The 20,088-nt window shown below is 45.3% G+C and overlaps 1 protein-coding gene across 2 annotated transcripts in view; it reads left to right on the top strand.

Moving 5' to 3' along the window:
• The window catches only part of LOC137338928 (tumor necrosis factor receptor superfamily member 11A-like), an 80,873-nt gene that overhangs the window by 14,059 nt on the left and 46,726 nt on the right, over positions 1–20,088 (top strand). Inside the window, exon 2 of one of the 2 annotated variants that reach the window (XM_068001855.1) lies at positions 17,244–17,322. In XM_068001855.1, the coding sequence (XP_067857956.1) occupies positions 17,244–17,322 (79 nt within the window). Of the gene's footprint in view, positions 1–17,243; positions 17,323–17,502; positions 17,595–20,088 lie in introns of those variants that run through there. The other variant, XM_068001856.1, reaches the window with a different exon arrangement.

The following is a 20,088-nucleotide window of genomic DNA, read 5'->3' as shown; positions in this document are numbered from 1 at the left end:
CTGTTACCGCCTTCTATATGAAGTAATTAAATCTAAAGTGGCCACTTTTTCTCTTCTGTGCTTGAGGCCATGCTTCTTGATGACAGAGTTTGTAGTTCGTCAAACAATTTATTAGGGTTCAGTCTGTGTATACCCCTTAGAATCATTAAAACTTTGTTAAGTTTCTGCTGGGCCTTTTTTCTAGGGTGACATTCCCAGTTTCCTTATTCTCTATCTAAGATGCCGGATCCCCAGCATCATAATAACATAAGAACATAACAAATAGGAGCACAGCAACTTAACACTTCCCTCTTAAGAATCAGCATTTTCTCCCATGCATTACGAAGTGAAGTTGCCAAGTTGCTCCGCCATTCAATAAGATCATGGCTGATCTTCTACCTAAACTCCACTTTCCCGCCCGATTCCCATATCCCTTGATTCCCCTAGAGTCCAAAAATCTATTGCTCTCACTCTTGAATATATTCAACGACTCAGCATCCACAGCCCTCTGGGGTAGAAAATTCCAAAGATTCACAACCCTCTGAATGAAGAAATTTTTCCTCACCTCGGTCCTAAATGGCCAAACCCTTATCTTGAGACTATGACTCCTAGTTCTAGACTCTCCAGCCAGAGGAAACAGCCTCTCAGCATCTACCCTGTCAAGCCCTCTAAGAATTTTATATGTTTCAATGAGATCACCTCTCATTCTTCTAAACTCCAGAGAATATAGGCCCATTCTACTCAATCTCTACTCATAGGACAACCCTCTTATCCCAGGAATCAATCTAGTGAACCTTTGTTGCACCCCCTCTAAGGCAAGTATATCCTTCCTTAGGTGAGGAGACCAAAACTTACACAGTACTCCAGGTGTGGTCTCACCAGAGCCCTATATAATTGCAGCAAGACCTCCTTATACTCCAATCCCCTTGCAATAAAGGCTAACATACCTTTTGCCTTCCTAATTTCTTCCTGTACCTTCATGTTATCTTTCTGTGATTCGTGTACAAGGACATCCAAATCCCTCTGACTACCAACATTTCTTAGTCTCCCACCTTTTAAAAAATATTCTGCTTTTCCTATTCTTCCTACCAAAGTAGATCATTTCACATTTCTCCACATTATACTCCATCTGCCACCTTCTCGCCCAATCACTTAACCTGCCTATATCCCTTTGCAGCCTCTTTGCATCCTCCTCGCAGCTTACTTTTCCACCTAGCTTTGTATCGTCAGCAAATTTGGATACAGTACACTTGGTCCCCTCATCCTAAGTCATTGATATATATTGTAAACAGCTGAGGCCCAGGCACTGATCCTTGCGGCACCCCTCTAGTTACAACCTGCCAACTCGAAAATGACCCGTTAATTCCTACTCTCTGTTTTTTGTCCGTTAACCAATCCTCAATCCAAGCTAATATATTAGCCCCAATCCCATGAGCCCTAATCTTGTGTAACAACTTCTTGTGTGGCACCTTATCGAATGCCTTTTGAAAATCCAAACATACTACACCCACTGGTTCCCCCTTATCTACCCTGCTAGTTACATCCTCACAAACTCTAATAGATTTGCCAAACACGATTTCCCTTTCATAAAACCGTGTTGACTCTGCCTAATCATATTATGATGTACTAAGTGCCCTGTTACCACTTCCTTAATAATAGATTCTAGCATTTTCGCTACTACTGATGTCAGGCTAACTGGTCTATAATTCCCTGTTTTCTCTCTCCCTCCTTTCTTGAATGGCAGGGTTACATTTTCTACCTTGCAATCCACGGGAATCATTTTAGAATCTAGGGAATCTGGAAGACCATAACCAATGCATCCACTATCTCTGCAGCCACCTCTTTTAAAATCCTAGGATGTAGGTCATCAGGTCCAGGGGATTTGTCGGCTTTTAGTCCCATTAATTTCTCCAGTACTTTTTCTTTACTAATCTTAATTACTTTAATTTCCTCACTCTCATTAGACCCTTTGGTTCCCCACTATTTCCGGTATGTTTCAAGTTAGTTGCTCTCTTTTGTACCTTCGCCAAAGGCAAGGGCCTGAAATTCCGATCGGGTCCAGTGGTGGAGAGAGGGCAGCTCTGCAGGTGGGGGACTGGAATTTGGGGTGAAACGCCTTTATCCCCCAGCTGTGAGCTGGCAAGAGTTCCTTGGAGGCCCCAGGAAAGGCCCCCGTCGTCCTTGCACAGGCAAAAGTAATCAATGCCAGAAGGATTCATTTCCTTAGAATCACAGTCACATGCTCGCTTGGCAGTTGAAAATGTTTTCATTGTTTTTAACTTTTGCCCCAGGAGGGCCCCTTGTGGCTGCTCCGCCTTTACAACAGCAGATTGGGGCAGGCAGCTCTGAAGCACCCCTGCAGGCGCTAGCGGCTCGTCCCGATCATGCAGATGACGCCGTCCCAAGGGATGGGTTGGAACCTGTAGCTATTGGTTCATGCAGCCATGAGGTCTGCTCTGCCACACATGCACTGGAATCATCGGAATTATGGCCCCAGGGTGTCCCCACTGTAATACAACGACCAGAATAGTGGACAGTACTCCAGATGGTAGTGCTCTATACAGCTCTTGGGACTTACCTTCTATCCCTCTGGCTACACATTCTGATGTCATATTCCTTTGCCTACATAACAACAATCATTGTGTCACTGTACTTCAAAACTAATTCATTAAGTGAAGTGCTTTGGGATCTTCGAACATGATAAAGTGCTATATAATTGCAAGTATTGTATAGTATTATGCTGAAAATAAAAAGTTAAAAATTGTAATATTTATAAATTTACCTAATTGTGTTGCTCTGGCTAAAGTCACAAATCCCAGCTGGTAACTGGCATGTCAAAGAGACAAATGGCATTGTGCAAGCAAACGTCTTAAAGGCTCTTCCAAATCCAGGATCAAATTAAAGATAAACTTTGGATTTTTTTTACAACATTTTTTTTACAAATTAATCTGTTCCAGCCAAATTTGGAGCACTTCTGATTCAGCATTCATCCCTGCCAGATGCACAATTTGGAATTTAGCTGCCTGTTGACCTTTAGTGGACAACAGCAATCAGACCAGGTCAGTCACAGAAAAGCCACTTGTGTTCTTTATGTACCTGTCATGTGCAGTCCAGAGTCCCAACACTAAAGTAATTAGGAGCCTTGCATTTTGTTTTTGATATGAATCCAGTAAACTATTTTGTAATCTGTTGATATATGTTACTTCCAGTAATGGTTTGATATGTAACTACTTTAGTAAAGAATGCAGGTTACTTGTGCAAAATAATAAAACATTGAGGAAAGACACTTCCCTCAGAAAACTCTGTGGCACAGAAAAATGACTTCCAACTTTGCATATAAGTCTAGAAATGACTACATTTGCAGGAAGTCATGTCATTTAAACCACTCTAGGAGATTGGAGTAGTGCTTGACTTTGCAATATTCGTCACACCTAGTCTGGCAGATTGAGTAAAAGGAAGTTCATACACCCCCATTTTAATGTTTAAATATTTGTGTATGGATTTATAGAAATTGGGTTTAATTTGGGGAGTATTGAAGATTAGAAAGTACAAAGCTACTTTTATGGCTCTACAGTCTCAGAAAAGGTCACAGTCTTTATTGTGAAAGGTTAATAACATCTGATGTTAACAATGGGCTGATTGACTGCAGTCTTTATGTTTATGGAATATGCTCTTTGTTGTGTTTTCAGCACAATATCTAGAGCACAGAGCATCGTAAAGGAAGAGCAAAATAATTAGTAACCCTTGTGGTAACCCACTAAACTAGCCTCAAAATTCACCCAGACAAATTTAAATCAAGGGCCAGAGATGAGTTGCATAATCTACAAGTGATAATATTGTGATTGGGTTCTAAGAGGGTGGTGAACCTGTGGAATTCTCTACCACAGAAGACTGTGGAGGTCAATGGTCACTGAATATATTTAAGAAGGAGCTAGATGGATTTCTAGACACAAAAGGCATCAAGGGGTATGGGGAGAGAGCAGGAATATGGTCTTGAGATAGAGGATCAGCCATGATCATATTGAATGACGGAACAGGCTCGGAGGGCTGAACGGCCTACTCCTGCTCCTATTTTCTATGTTTCAGCCAGCAGCCAGAGGGCGATGCAAGGGATTATTTGACATGTGGGGAGAAAACGTCATTTATTGCAACAGGGCACTCTGTCACTTCAGACAAAGTTTTGGCTGCAAGACCTTTGTGTTTCCGCTCAAAATTCTTACTTTCCACCCAAAACTCTGCTGTGCAAACATATTTACCTACTTTGCGGACCCCCTCAAACTCACACCGTCAGGCTGGGGGGGCGCCACGGCTGCATTCATCACTTCATCCGAGGGCGAGCAACATCACCAGCCTCGCCAGGCACGCCGTCCACCTCCGCCACGTGGAGCTCCACAACACAGTGCTGCGCCACAGGCACCTGCACAACAGCATGGAGGGCAACATCAGAGAGAGTGATATCGCAGGAGGCACTATCCTCGCAACAGGGTCTACAGACCAAGGCTCAGTTTCCGGGACCTCTCTGAGGAGCAGTGCATACGGAGGCTCAGAGTCAGTCGCCAGGTAGTCGCGGACATCTGCAGCCTCCTTCATGCCGAGCTGCTCCCGGCTGGACTGAGCAGCATCTCCTTACCTGTCGCTGTCAAAGTCACCACTGTCCTCAACTTCTTTGTCTCCAGATCATTCCAGGGTGCCACCGGGGACATCGCCAGGGTCTCTCAATCGTCTGCACACAAGTCCATAAGGCAGGTCACCAACGGCTTGTTTCGCAGGGCCTCGCACTACATCAACTTCCCCATGGACAACCTCAGCCAGACAGAGAGGGCAGTGGGATTCCACGCTGTGGCTGGCTTCCCACGGGTGTAGGGTGTAATCGATTGCACCCATATAGCAATACGAGCACCTCCACACGAGCCAGGACTATTCATCAACAGGAAGGTTTATCACTCCATCAACACTCAGCTCGTTTGTGACCACCACAAGAGATTACTTCAAGTGTGCACCAGATACCCGGGCAGCTGCCACGATTCCTTCATTCTCCGGGAGTCCAACATCCCGCCCCTCTTCCAGGCATTGAACATCCTCGGGGACAAGGGATACCCCTTGCACACGTGGCTCATGAAACCTCTGAGGAACCCCACCATCGAGCAACAGCGTCGATATAATGACAGCACATCGCGACCAGGTCTACAATTAAGCATGCTATAGGGCTGCTCAAGATGCGCTTCAGGTGCCTTGATCATTCTGGGGGAGCGCTTCAATATGCACCAGACAGAGTGGGACACATTATAGTCGTGTGTTGTACCCTGCACAACACGGCACAACAGAGAGGGGTGCCGCTTGAGGAGGCCCCATCCACATCTGCCACCCATATTGAGGAGGAGGAGGTGGAGAAGGAGGAGGAAGAGGTGGAGGAGGAGGAGCAACCCATGGGCAGAACAGCGGCTCACATGGCTGCTCGTGAGGCCATGGAGTCACTGATATGTGAACAGTTCTCCTAACATCAGACAGTGTGAAGAGTCCAGTCCTCACCACCTGGACAGAGGAGCGGCCACACCAGCCCCCTCCCCCGCTCCCTGCACAACACAGTCCTGCAATTACACATACATCCACTGTAGAGTCACTCAATGGGTGGCATCAAGTGTGGGCGTTCATGGTGAACCTCATGAAAGTTCCTTATTACAGAAGCCAGTCAAGAATAGCCAAGACGTGGCAGTAGTGGCAATAATAATAATATTTAATGTGCGTTTAACAAAAAGCAAATATAAATAAAAAACATGATCAACTGTCAAACACCCTACCCTTGTGCATCCCCTTCGTGCTTACACAACCTTCGCCTTTCGCTTCCAACCACTTCTATGTGGTGCATCCCCTGTGGCTGCAGCAGAGTTAGTGGCAGGTTGCTCTTGTTCATGCCGTGACCGATTAGGTGCTTTGGGCCTACGCCCTCTGGGTTTCTGTGCCCGTGAGGGCCCCTCCAAAGACTGTTCCACCTGCACCTGTGCAGGGGCAGACTCGGCCACCTGGAGAGGAGGCAGCATTGTGGGTACTGGTTGAGAGGGGGGCAACGGGTGAGACGTGGGGGCGCTTTGAGTGGCGACCCCACTTCCATATCCCCTTTCGCCATCATTCCTCCCCTGGGCCAGGCCAACATCACTCCTACAACTCTGCTGGACAACAGTTTGGAGGACATGTGTGAAGCCTTGTAAGGCCAGTGCTGGTGTATCTGCCTGCCTGTTTAAGACGGCAGAATGTTGTTCACCCTGAGTCCGAACGGCCATTGTCAGGGCCTGAATGGACTCATTTGTGAGCCGTGCTTGAAGCTCTATGGAGGCTAGCCTTCCTTCCATCGCAGACATTCCCGCACTTACCCACGACACTATCTCAGAGATGCCCTCACGTCCCTATGACAGTATCTCAGAGATGCCCTCCCTTACATGTTCCACCATTCCACTCATGCAGGAGTTGGACTCCTCCATCCTCTGCGCGATTGTGGAGAGTGCGTGGCACCTGTTCCAGCACCTCGCAAATGTGCTGCTGCCTCTCGATCATTCTCCTTTTAATGAATGGCCCCCAGGGTTCAGCATCTGCGTCCAGCTGAGCAGAGCCTGGAGAAGAATGCTCCCACCGACGCAGAATCTCCGCAGCTGCCCCTGCCACCAGTGTCTGCTCATGCTCATGTGTGTGGTGACTCACCATGTGCGACCCCGACTAACTGAGGACGGGGACCCACCGAGGTGTGTGTATCTGCGCTGGTGGATGGCTCGCTCAGATGTGACGGTGCCCCCTCAGAGGCCGGCACGTCCTCTGAGGAATCGCCCTCTGCCATCACAGTGGTCGCTAAAGGCCCTGTAAGAGAACAGAAGGCAATATTAAGCATGATGACAGATGTTGAGGTGCTGAAGATGGCAAGGCATGTTAACATCAATTGATATTGTGAGTGCTGAATATTAAAGTTCTGTCACCAGCCGTTTGTCAGGTGCCAATCTCAGCGTCCCCGATGGACAGGTACTCAAGGATGCGGCTCAGCTCCAGCGCCTCCTGCTCCGCGTCTGTGAGGACGACGATTTGTTGTGGCCCCCCCTCCGGTCCTCGCCCTCTCCTGTGCATTCTGGGCTGTCTTCTCCTACAAGGGGAGAAAGTAGAGACGCGTGAGTGAGTGATGGTGACATGGCCAACCACTGAATGCTTTGATTTGGGTGAGGCTGACCGTGAAAGAGATGCATCAGAGGGTGAGTATGAGACAGAGCCATGACTTTGAATGAGATTGGGTTGAGTGTTAGTGGTGGGGTGAGTACTGGGGAAGTGAGGAAGCGCTGAGGAAGTGTTGGTAAGTTGAGGATGAGGTTTGAGTGGGTGTGAGGAGTGATGTGATGGAGTAGTGTTGGCAGGGCAGAATGAGTTGGGGGGTGGGGGCGGTGATGTGGAAGACGGAGTGTAGGAGAATGAGTAAGTGTACTCACTTTGGCTGACCTAGTTAGGTCATTGAAGCGCTTCCTGCACTGGATCCAGGTGCTGGTGACCTCCTCTGCCACCTCGAGCCAGACCTTCTTGGTGGCAGAGGTAGGCCACTTCCTCCCATCGGCTGGGTAGAACACATCCCTCCTCCTCCTCACTCCAGTAGCACCTGGAGTGAGGCATCACTGAATCTAGGAGCAGCCTTTCCCCTGGGCTGCTCCATTGTGCTATTTGGGTGTTTCCTCCAGGAGCAGCTGTTGGAGGACTGCCCCTTTAAATAGAGCTCCTCCAGCTGACAGCCTGTGATGCGGGCGCGCAGTCCACCCGCTGCACAGGTTTCAGACGCCAAACCCGGAAGCCACGTTAAGTGGCTCCAATTTACCTGTGATCGCATGGGGAACGGACAGATTTTATTGGGCAGGCTACCCACACACCCAAACACCCCCCTCGCTGCCACCCCACCGCCCCGCTAATATCGGGGCCTCTGAATCTAAAGCTTGAGTAATAAAGCCACTGCGTGAGCAGGGAACATTTTGGATATATTTCTGTTATAAAACAGCCAAGGAATTGGATGCGTAACCATCACTGGAGCGCCAGAGTCAGATGGGTGAGAGGACGTGTGTGCTATAATCTGTATTTACTGACTACCATAAATCATCTTTGAAGATGGCAGAACATTTTTGCCCAGAAGATAAGCCATTTGTAAAAGTGGTATCGCCTAGGCTGGATTATTAGAAAATTTATTATGTAAATATCTGCTTTGTCAGTCCCACCTCTTGGATGGAAATTCCCTTTATATCAAAGAGGACAAAAAGAGACCTTGGCACACACATATAGCTACGTAATCCTGACTACTAGGTTAATCACCCTTCTGAATAAACAGGAACCCCTTCCAGGTGAAAGAACAAATTCAATGGCAAGTACTTTTAACAGTTAAAATTGACTTTTTCAATAGTTCATTTCTTTCTTCAGACCTTGTGATTTAATCTTTGGATCTCAGCAATAATTTCACAGCCCAGGGATATAGCTAATGGCAGAGGGCAAAAAATTGATTGCAGTTAAAGGAGGAGGAGAAATTCAATATCATTGTGAAGTATTTACTCCCCTTAGGTATTTCAGAGCTTTCACATTTAATCAGTGGCCAAGGGCCTTCTCCATTGATCCCAGAATGCTGACATTTTATTCCACTGGAAGTGAAGTGGAAATGTTTCCCTGATGCCAAGCAGGACTACATCTGCTTTGTTATCATTGACTGTACAGCATATTCTTTACAGACTTACCAGAGCTATTTTTTCTGTTTTTTCAACACGGGCAGCTCCCTGCTGACTTCCAGAGGAATATTGCCCTGAAAGGTGTTTGCTTTACTTTGTGTAAATTAAGCTTGGTGGAGTTACTGACCCTGGAATAGCAAGGGAACTGAGTTAACATTTGTAGATCGAGGTTATTAAGCTAGGGTGGCTCATGCATATATATGATTTCCCAGTATTATTCAATACATTTTTCCTCTCCACCCCATCAATATTACAGTAAAGAAGTTACAGAATCATAAAATACTATAGCACAGATATGGCCCCTCAAGTCTGCACAAGTGTTTTTCTTCATATGAGCCATCTTGTCTAATTTTACTCTCTTGCTTGCTCCCCATATCTTTTATTATTTCTCTTCTATCAACAATCTAATTCCCTTTTCAATGAATCTATCAACTCTGCTTCAACAACAGTTTATGGCCGAGAATTCCACTTTCTAACCACCCTTTGTGTAATCATTTTTTTGCAGCATCCCCTTTAATTCTTTTTGTGATTAACTTAAATTTTTACTCCTCGGTACTAGAGAAATTGGCTAAGTGACAGGAAAAAGAGAGTAGTGGTGAATGGTTGTTTCTCGGACTGGAGGGAGGTGTACAGTGGTGTTCCCCAGGGATCAGTACTGGGACCACTGCTCTTTTTGATATATATTAATGACTTGGACTTGGAGTACAGGGCACAATTTCAACATTTGGAGATGACACAAAACTTGGAAGTGTAGTAAACAGTGAGGAGGATAGTAATAGACTTCAAAAGGACATAGACAGGCTGGTGGAATAGGCAGACACATGGCAGATGAAATTTAATGCAGAGAAGCGCGAAGTGATACATTTTGGCAGGAAGAGTGAGGAGAGGCAATATAAATTAACTGGTTCAATTCTAAAGTGGGTGCAGGAACAGAGAGACCTTGGGGTATATGTGCACAAATCTTTGAAGGTGGCAGGGCAGGTTGAGAAAGTGGTTAAAAAAGCATATGGAATCCTAGGCTTTATAAATTGAGGCATAGAGTACAAAAGCAAGGAAGTTATGTTGAACCTTTATAAAACACTGGTTCAGCCATAACTGGAGTATTATGTCCAATTCTGGGCACCACACTTTAAGACAGATGTGAAGGCCTTAGGAGTATGGAAAGTGCAGGGGTGAAATTAAAAAGGAAATTAGGAAAGCAAAGAGAGAGCATGAAAAAATATTAGCAGGTAAAATCAAGGAAAACCCAAAGATGTTTTATAAATACATAAAGAGCAAGAGGATAACTAAAGAAAGAGTAGGGCCTATTAAAGACTAAAGAGGTAACTTGTGTGTGGAGGCGGACAATGTGGGTATGGTTCTTAATGAATACTTTGCATCTGTCTTCACTAAAGAGGGGGATGATGCAGAGATTCAAGTTAAAGAGGAGGAGTGTGAAATATTGGATGGGATAAGCATAGTGAGAGAGGAAGTATTAAGGGGTTTAGCATCTTTGAAAGTAGAAAAATCACCAGGCCCGGATCAAATGTGTCTCAGGCTGTTAAGAGAAGTAAGGGAGGAAATAGCGGAGGCTCTGACTATCATTTTCCAATCCTTTCTGGCTACAGGTGTGGTGCTGGAGGACTGCTAATGTTGTACCGTTGTTTAAAAAGGGAGAAAGGGATAGACCGATTAATTATTGGCCAGTCAGTCTAACCTCGGTGGTGGACAAATTATTGGAAAAAATTCTGAGGGACAGTACTAATAGTCATTTAGGAGGCACAGATTAATCAAGGACAGTCAGCATGGATTTGTTAAGGGAAAGTTCTGTCTGACTAACCTGATTGAATTTTTAGAGGCGGTAACAAGGAGGGTCGATGAGGGTAGCGCGTTTGATGTAGCCTACATGGATTTTAGCAAGGTTTTGACAAGGTCCCACATGGCAGACTGGTCAGAAAAGTAAATGCCCATGGGATCCAAGGGAAAGTGGCAAGTTGGATCCAGAATTGGCTCAGTGGCAGGGAGCAAAGGGTAATGGTCGATGGGTGTTTTGTGACTGGAAGGCTGTTTCCAGTGGGATTCTGCAGGGCTCAGTACTAGGTCCCTTGCTTTTTGTTATATATATTAATGATTTAGACTTAAATGTAGGGGCGTGATTAAGAAGTTTGCAGATGATACAAAACTTGGCGGTGTGGTTGATAGTGAGGAAGAAAGCTGTAAACTGTAGGAAGATATCACTGGACTGGTCAGGTGGGCAGAAAAATGGAGTTCAATCCAGAGAAGTGTGAGGTAATGCATTTGGGGAGGGCAAACAAGGCAAGGGAATACACATTAAATGGTAGGATACTGAAAGGTGTAGAGGAACTCAGGGACCTTGGAGTGCATGTCCACAGATACCTGAAGGTAGCAGGACAGATAGATAAGGTGGTTAAGAAAGCATACGGGATATTTTCCTTTGTTAGCCAAGGCATAGAATATAAGAGCAGGGAGGTTAGAACTGTATAAAACACTAGTTAGGCCACAGCTAGAGTACTGTGTACAGTTCTGGTCACCACATTACAGGAAAGATGTGATTGCACCAGAGAGGGTACAGAGGAGATTTACGAGGATGTTGCCAGGACTGGAGAATTTTAACTATGAGGGAAGATTGGATAGGCTGGGGTTGTTTTCTTTGGAATAGAGGAGGCTGAGGGGAGATTTAATTGAGATGTATAAAATTATGAGGGGCCTAGATAGAGTGGATAGGAAGGACCTATTTCCCTTGGCAGAGAGGTCAAAAACCAGGGGGCATAGATTTAAAGTAATTGGTAGAAGGATTAGAGGGGAGTTGAGGAGAATTTTTTTCACCCAGAGGGTGTTGGGGGTCTGGAACTCACGGTCTGAAAGGATGGTAGAGGCAGAAACCCTCAACTCATTTAAAAAGTACTTGAATGTGCACTTGAAATGCCGCAACCTACAAGGTTACGGACCAAGAGCTGGAAAGTGGGATAAGGCTGGATGGCTTTTTTTCGGCCGGCACAGACACGATGGGTCGAATGGCCTCCTTCTGTGCCGTAAATTTCTATGATTCTATGAGGGACTTCAGTTACATGGATTGAGTGGGGAAGCTGGGGTTGTTCTCCTTACAGCAGAGAAGGTTGAGAGGAGATTTGATAGAAGTGTTCAAAATCATGAAGGGTTTAAATAAAGTAAATAAAGAGAAACTGTTCCCATTGGCAGAAAGGTCGAGAACCAAAGGACACAGATTTAAGATAATTGGCAAAAGAATCAAAGGTGACATGAGGAAAAACCTTTTTACGTAGCGAGTGGTTATGATCTGAAATGCGTTGTCTGAAGGGGTGGCAGAAGCAGATTCAATCTGCTTTCAAAAAGGAATTGGATAAATACTTGAAGGGAAAAAATCTGCAGGGCTATGGGGAAAGAGCGGGGGAATGGGACTAACTGGATTGCTCTTATAAAGAGCCGGCATAGGCTCGATGGGCCGAATGGCCTCCTTCTGTGCTGTAACCATTCTATGATTCTAGAGCTAACAATCTATCACTATTTCCCTTATAACCTAGAAGACCACTATCAGGTCACCCCTTAACCTCTCAGCTTCAGTGGGAAAAGGCCTAACTTCTCAATTTTCTCTTTATAACTATAACTCCTTATCCCTAGTGAATCTATGCTGCACCTTTTACATTGCTTTTACGTCCTTCCTATAATGGAGTGTCCAAAACTATTCACTTCAACTGTTGCCTAACTAAGGACTTGCACAAGTTCAACATCACCTCTTTACATTTATGGCTCTAGATCAAAACTAAGGATTCTGTTTGTCTTTTAATGGTAGATTGTTAATGGACTGTAGAAGGGGCAGGCGCGATGGTCTTTTCTCATTGCATGGAAGTTGTACTCGCGCCAGGTGATATAAGTACCAAGCATATGTGTATCCGTATGTGATTCTGCTGCGGTTTTAGCAGAGCATTGAAGCATTCATTTTAAAACTTGATGCTTTAAAGAGTTAACACCTTTTAAACAGTGGACGGAGGAATTTCGTACGAATACTAGTCGATCAGCCCCAGCACGCGGAGACGAGATTTCCGGTCTCTCAATACTGAGTTGATATCCATCATTGACTTCAATGGAAATTAAAATCGGGAGAGATTATAACGGGCAACTGATCCAATATCGCTCGTTTTACACTAACGCCTAAATTCAAAATTACCCCCCAGTTTTGTGATATTAAATCACTGCTCTGTAATACTTGTTTAGACTCAATATATGTAATTTCCCTGTGGACAAATGCAAAGTACTGCATATTGGGAGAAAAATAGGAAGCATACACACTCCATGGGTCTAATAGAAAGAAAGAATTTGCATTTATAAAGCACCTTCTCCTATTCCAAAGCACTTAACAACCAGTGGTTACTTTGCAGCGAATTTGCTGCTGTTTTGAAGGCAAACTTGAACAATTTGCAACCAGCAAGGCCCCACAAGCGCAAAGGAACGTATTTCGTTTTGGGTGGTGTTGTCGGGGGGATGAATATTGGCCAAGACATCAGCAGAACTCCCTGACCTTCTTCAATATTGCTATGGGATCTTTTATGTGAATCTGAGCAGTCAGACAAGAGCCTAGAAATTTCACAGCAAAATGACACCACCAGATGTGTAGTGGGGCAGATCTGCCGTGACCCCATTCCAAATCCCATAAACAGAATCATTAACATATTGGGGGCGAGTGCCCACGTCAGTAACAGCACAACAGGGACACCCACCCAGTGGAGCAGATGGAATCCTGGAGTGGCACCCTGCCACTCCAAGGATGGGGGCACGGCACAGGCCAAAGATTTGAGGAGCACTTACATTTCCTTCTTTTGGTCCAGAATGGCACCCTCACCTGCTTTCTGCAGTAATCAGTACTGCTGGGCCTTCCAGCAGCATATCTCTCAGGAGTTTCAAGGGGACCCCAGGATCACCCCCAAACTGGAGGGTCTTGCAAAAGGGATCCATAAGAAGTGCCCATGCCCACTGTCAGAATTTGCTATGGCTGCTTCTATGGGGCAGAAACCCAGCTGAGATGGGTGCCACCCTAACCTCCGGTCCCTTCGCCACCAGTGTGCCTGACTTTTGCCTCAACAAAGAGTGGATGTTCTAGGCTTTGGTTTCGGTTTAACATCTGGTCCGAAGGACGCCACCTCTGACAGTGCAGCACTCTCTCAGTACTGTGCTGAAGTATCAGCCTAGATTGTAGTCTGTAGTGGGGCAGGAACCCACAATATTCTGACTCAAAGGCAGCAGTGCTTGCAACTGAGCCAAACTGACACAAGCTAAAACTTGTCAAAGACTAAATTGAAAGAGACCTGGGAACGTTAGTGGACTCATCACTTGCTGGGGGTGAAATTGGTCTTCAGTGATAAGGCAAAACAAGTGATGACGAATCGGCAGCCCCTTTTACACCCCCCATTTTCTTTTCTGTGATTTGGCAGCTGTTGAAGAATCCGCAGTGTGGCAGGCCCAGTGCCAGTCCCACTCATTACAGACCAATTTTGACGAAGACAAAACAGGCGTAAGGCCCCTCATTTACATATATAAGGGGCCTAAAACCTGTTTTAGGTGGCCGCCTTGGATTTCCCCTTTTCCCTCTTGCTTAATTTTCTCTTTATAATTCCCTTTCAGACATCCCTGTCTATGTAAGAAGTGCTACAGGAAATAAATTGCTGCTGTCATCTCTTCCCTAATCCATCCTTATCTAGACGCTTCAAATGATTTGGAATAGGAGGCAGCTACACTTCTGGGAGACAGACTTAACTGCTGGAGCTGTAGGTCTTCCGGGAGCGGCAGCTGAAAGAATTGTTTTTAATTCACTGTTAATTTCAAACTAATAAAGTCAGTAGTTTCATCCAAATTGATGCTTAATTTTGAATTGAATTCAGATTTGAAAAGTACCTTTTGGAGGATTAAAAAGAAGTTAACAGTGGCAGTGAAATGATTGTCCTTTTTCAGACACAACATTGTGTTTTTTACTGCATCCCATGTCCAATGTGCACAGCCGTAAGATGCTGTCTGGATTCTTCCCTGGCCTAGGAATCACAGTGGAAATGGTCCCAGCTGAGTGAGTTAACTCACAAGTGAACAGTACGAGCCTGTCACATTTTCCAGGCTGGAATTGAAGTCCTCAACATATCCAACTTGCAATCATCTTTTTGAGATTAGTACCTCTCTTATTTTTCCAATGATTTAACCATTGTTGGTGGACAGCAAACCATTAGATCCTTTATTGACTCACTGGGGATAATTTTAATACCCCAGGATGGGCAGTGGGGGATTAAAAATTTAAAAAACGGAAACCCGACCCTAACCTGCTTCGAACTTCCAGGGGGTTGGGGGGGGCGGGCAACTAACCTGATCTCCAGAGGCGGGTCCATCCTTAAAATATTTTTTAAATGTTGCCTGCCTCAAATTTAACCTGTCTTTCCCATTTAATTCCTGGGGGCCGGGTTTTCCGGGCCTTAGAAAACCTGGTAGCTGAAGGGAGGCGTGAACGGCCGGACAGAACAAGTAAGTGCCTTTCCGGCACTGCTTGTGGACCAGAAGGAGCAGGAGTGCTTCCTCCAGCCCCCCAAGCAAACCTGTTTCTCCCCACCCCGATCCAATCAACCCCCCCCCCCCCCCGCCATGCCGGATGTCCGACTCACCTCCAGACCTCCAAAATCCAACTCCCTCCCCACCCCCCGACCGATCTCCGCCTGCCGGCATCAGACCCCGCCCCCTGATCTCCTCCTCCCAGCCTGCGATCTTCTCCACAACCCCCCTCCATGTCCTCTACGGACCCCCGATGTCTTCCCCAGCCTCCGCCCTTAATGTTCTCTACAGCCCATGAGCTCTCCCTCCTTCCTCTCCGTTCCCTGGCTGCGGCCTTGTGCCACAGGCCTCCCTACGTGACAGCCAGCCAGTTTCTCAATCCGGCTAGCTGCGGGCAGGAAACCAATTTGAAAAATTTAAAACAAGTCCTGCCGTTAAATTCAGCAGGATTTCAGGGTAACCTGTATTTCCGGGTTTCCTGGTGGCTACACCAACGCCCCCCCTGCTCCCTTCCTGCCTCCCCATTATTATCAGGGCCATTCAGTTCGGACCTGTTAGAATTCATAGTTATAATTGTCATTTAATCTGTAGTTTTATACTGTGTTCTTCATACCTGCAAGATATGATTTTTCATTACATTATTTGCACAACAAATAATGGAGATTTCCCATGAACTCATTAAGCCAATCAGGCAGATTTATTAGTAGCTCCAGTGAGACATTTGCACAAACCATTTCCAACTGCTACAATGGCAACAAACATACAGTCATTGCATCAAGCACAAGGCATAACTATATTGTGAGACAGCACTACAGAGACCCCTGCTGATGAGAAGAAAAAAAGAATAGTTTTAATTATTGAAGAGCTCAGAAGTAACTCTCAAAGAAAAAAATGTGAAGCTAAACAAAAGAAACAGAAATTAACTTCCCACCCCAAAAAATAAATGTTCCAAAGCACACTGATAGCCCCAACCAAGAGAAGGACACAAGGCATCAATTATGTCAAAGTACACACTATAGGTGCAGAGCAACAAAACTGATGAGGAATTGGCTGACTGAACTCAAAACTGTATGACTGAGCATTCAAACTGGGATACATGGCAAAGCGGATATATATATATATATATATATAAGAAAGAAACTGGAGCCTTTGTGAAAAGTAGTCCATGGACAATCACTGTAACATGAATTGTGGCCCCACCTTCTGTTTCCTATGTAAACCGTAACATCAAAAAAGTGACATGTACATGCAAAAAGGAGGGAATATTTGTATCAGATTGTTTGTATTTAGTTAGTGATTTCATTGTTTCGTATGTTTTTCAGTGCTATAAGCACCAGCTGTTTATGTGGTGTATTTGCTAACACTATACGTTGTCACCTTTTGATGGCAATAAGGTGATAAACCATGTAAGAAGCAAATGTGAACTAGAAGAGATCATTTAATGGAATGCAAAAGCTTTCCACTTCTGAGCATTTGTACCATTTGTGTCATTTCATGATCTCAGGACGTCCCAAAACACTTTACATCCAATCGAGTACTTTTGAAGAGTAGTCACTGTTATAATGTAGGAAATGCAGCAGCCAATTTGTGCACAGCAAGGTCCCACAAACAGCAATGTAGATAACAACCAGATAATCTGGTTTTTTTAAGGTATTGGTTGAGGGATAAATATTGGCTAGGACACCGGGGAGAACTCCCCTGTTCTCCTTTGAAATCATGCCATGGAATCTTTTACATCCACCTGAGAGGGCAGACGAGGCCTTGGGTTTAATGTCTCAACCAAAAGACAGCACCTATGATAGTACAGCACTCCCTCGGTACTACACTGGAGTGCCAGCCTAGATTTTGTGCTTAAGTCCCTGAAGTGGGACTTAAACTCACAACCATCTGACTCAGAGGCAAGAATCTTACCACTGAGCCATGGCTGACAATGTCCTCTGATATTACTTTCATGCACAAAATAAATTAATTTTTCTAACATGTTTTTGCATTTTGCAGGCAAATCCACAGTATTTGCATTCAAGCTGTGTTCAGCATTATGACAAAGGAAAGAATTGCTGCAATGAGTGTCAAGCAGGTGAATCTCTTTATCCCATTGTGTGTAAAATGCAGAGATTTTCTACTGTAGAAAGTAGTTACAGTTTGGACATTTTCTCAACATTTCTGCCTTATGTTCACAGTGAAAAGGCAATTTCCATAAGAAGACCTAATAGAAAAATTCCTCAGCCCTTCCAGCAGATTCCCATCCCAACTCCAAGAGGAGTGCAATAGAATCGTAGAATGGTTATAGCACAGAAGGAGGCCATTCGGCCCGTCGAGCCCGTGCCAGCTCTCTGCAAGAGCAATCCAGTTAGTCCCACTCCCCCGCCCTTTCCCCATAGCCCTGCAAATTCTTTCCCTTCAAGTACTTATCCAATTCCCTTTTGAAAGCCACAATTAAATCTGCCTCCACCACCCTTTCAGGCAGTGCATTCCAGATCCTAACCACTCGCTCCGTAAAAAAGTTTTTCCTCATATTGCCTTTGGTTCTTTTGCCAATAACGTTAAATCTGTATCCTTTGGTTCTCGACTCTTCCGCCAATGGGAAGAGTTTCTCTCTATCTACTTAGTCTAGAACCCTTATGTTTTTAAATACCTGTATCAAATCTGCTCTCAACCTTCTCTGCTCTAAGGAGAACAACCCCAGCTTCTCCAGTCTATCCACGTAACTGAAGTCCCTCATCCCTGGAACCATTCAGTTAAATCTTTTCTGCACCCTCTCTAAGGCCTTCACATCCTTCCTAAAGTGCGGTGCCCAGAATTGGACACAATACTCCAGTTGTGACCAAACCAGTGTTTTGTAAATGTTCATCATAACCTCCTTGCTTTTGTGCTCCATGCCTCTATTTATAAAGCCCAGGATCCCGTATGCTTTTTTAACCGCTTTCTCACCCTGCTCTGCCGAAATGTATCACTTTGCACTTCTCTGCGTTAAATTTCATCTGCCACGTGTTCGCCCATTCCACCAGCCTGTCTATGTCCTCTTGAAGTCCATCGCTATCCTCCTCACTGTTCACAACACTTCCAAGTTTTGTGTCATCTGCAAATTTTGAAATTGTGCCCTGTACACCCAAGTCCAAGTAATTAATATATATCAAGAAAAGCAGTGGTCCTAGTACTGACCCCTGGGAAACACCACTGTATACCTTCCTCCAGTCCGAAAAACAACCGTTCACCACTACTCTGTTTCCTGTCTCTTAGTCAATTTCGTATCCATGCCACCACTGCAGCTTTTATTCCATGGGCTAGAAAATCGACTGAGATACTAAGCCATGTGCGAAAAATCCTGGCCCCAGGGACAGGTCACCCCCTCCAGGCTCCATTAGTGAGCCAGGCTGGCTGGTTAATCATTAACATTGCTCTGGAACATTACAGATCTGCCTGATTCAGGTGTTGGATTACTGAATTTGTCACTAAGGGTTGACCTGATTCCAATCTTTCATCACCAGGCATGTAATCTTAGAGCCACCTCAACTTAACCCTTCCTCCCTTGCCAAGGAGAATAGTCACTAATTGGTCTTCGGACAATTGACGAGCACGGGTTTGAGCTCCTGCTAGGTGCTCTGCGGGTACCAGGAGCTCCTCACAAGTGGCATGTCAAGGAACATAACTCATCATAAGGTATTGATGCCATCTTCCTGACCTCAGCGTGGAGACACACCATACCACATTAAATGGAGGTCCAGAGCTTCAGCGATAGCTGCTTGTCTCTCTGCAACCTAATCATGGTAGTCAGTGTGCCCTGGATATACGAGCTCATATTCTCAAACCTGGCCTCCAGGCAACACTTTCCAACGGCTATCATCCCAAGTCTCAGAGTTCCCTTATACACTATATGACAGGCATCCACTTTCTTTGTGGGGGAAGGACCTATACACAGAGCTGATATTGTGCCAGCCACCTTGATGTTCTAGATACCCAAGTCAATTGCCATGCAAGAAGCTTACTCACCATCAACTGTGTAAGCCAGATCTTCATGTGAGGGGCTTTGTCAAAGAGACATGCCCACCTTGAGAGTTACTCCCCTTCCAGGGAATGCAGTGACAGATTGGTGTAGGCTGGAGCCCTCCCTCCCTGCAGCTGCTTTTCCTTTCTGCCACAAATATATCTCACAGCTTAGACCTGGATCTCACATGTTGGCCAGAGGAAGCCCTTCCATTGAATGCTTAGGACTTCTGAACCATGAAGGAGAACTGTTTGGACACATGTTTTATACACCACGTGCTTAACCTGCATTGGGATTTTGCTGTCATTGACAAAAGATGGCGAAGACCAAAGTACTATTTGCCTTCTCAGTCTGATGTCAGAGGACTGCGTCCAGGCTGCAGTTAGCATCCGTCAGAACCTCTCGATTCCGATATGAGTCAACAATTGGGACAGATGCCCTTTGTATCTTCCAATAAATACCTTTGAGGTCTCCTCTTGAGCCCTGGAAGGCCATAATATTGAATTGAGGGAGCAGCTCTCACTACATGCAACTGGTTAGCACTTTGTTCAAGATGTTGAGTGGAGCACACTGGAGGGATAATTTTACAAGTCCACACTGCAGCAGAGAACATCTCCCACCAGCAATGCGGATCAGAAGTCTGGGCATATGCTACCAATGATTTTCTGACCATGGTTCCATGCCAGCAGCACAGAATTGTAAAGCTATCCCTTAGATCTCTAGGTGAGTCTGTTGTCAACACAAAATCATCTGTGAAAAAGAAGTGCTGCAATATTTTCAGAAATACCTGGAATGGACACCCTGGGGGTTGCCCTGTACGATGTCATCCACCACCTCATTGATAAAGATATCGAATAG

This window comes from Heptranchias perlo, chromosome 2 (assembly GCF_035084215.1).
Source record: "Heptranchias perlo isolate sHepPer1 chromosome 2, sHepPer1.hap1, whole genome shotgun sequence".
Classification (NCBI taxonomy): domain Eukaryota; kingdom Metazoa; phylum Chordata; class Chondrichthyes; order Hexanchiformes; family Hexanchidae; genus Heptranchias; species Heptranchias perlo.
Note: the sequence above shows the minus strand (reverse complement) of the source record. Positions and strands in the feature narration are given on the sequence as shown.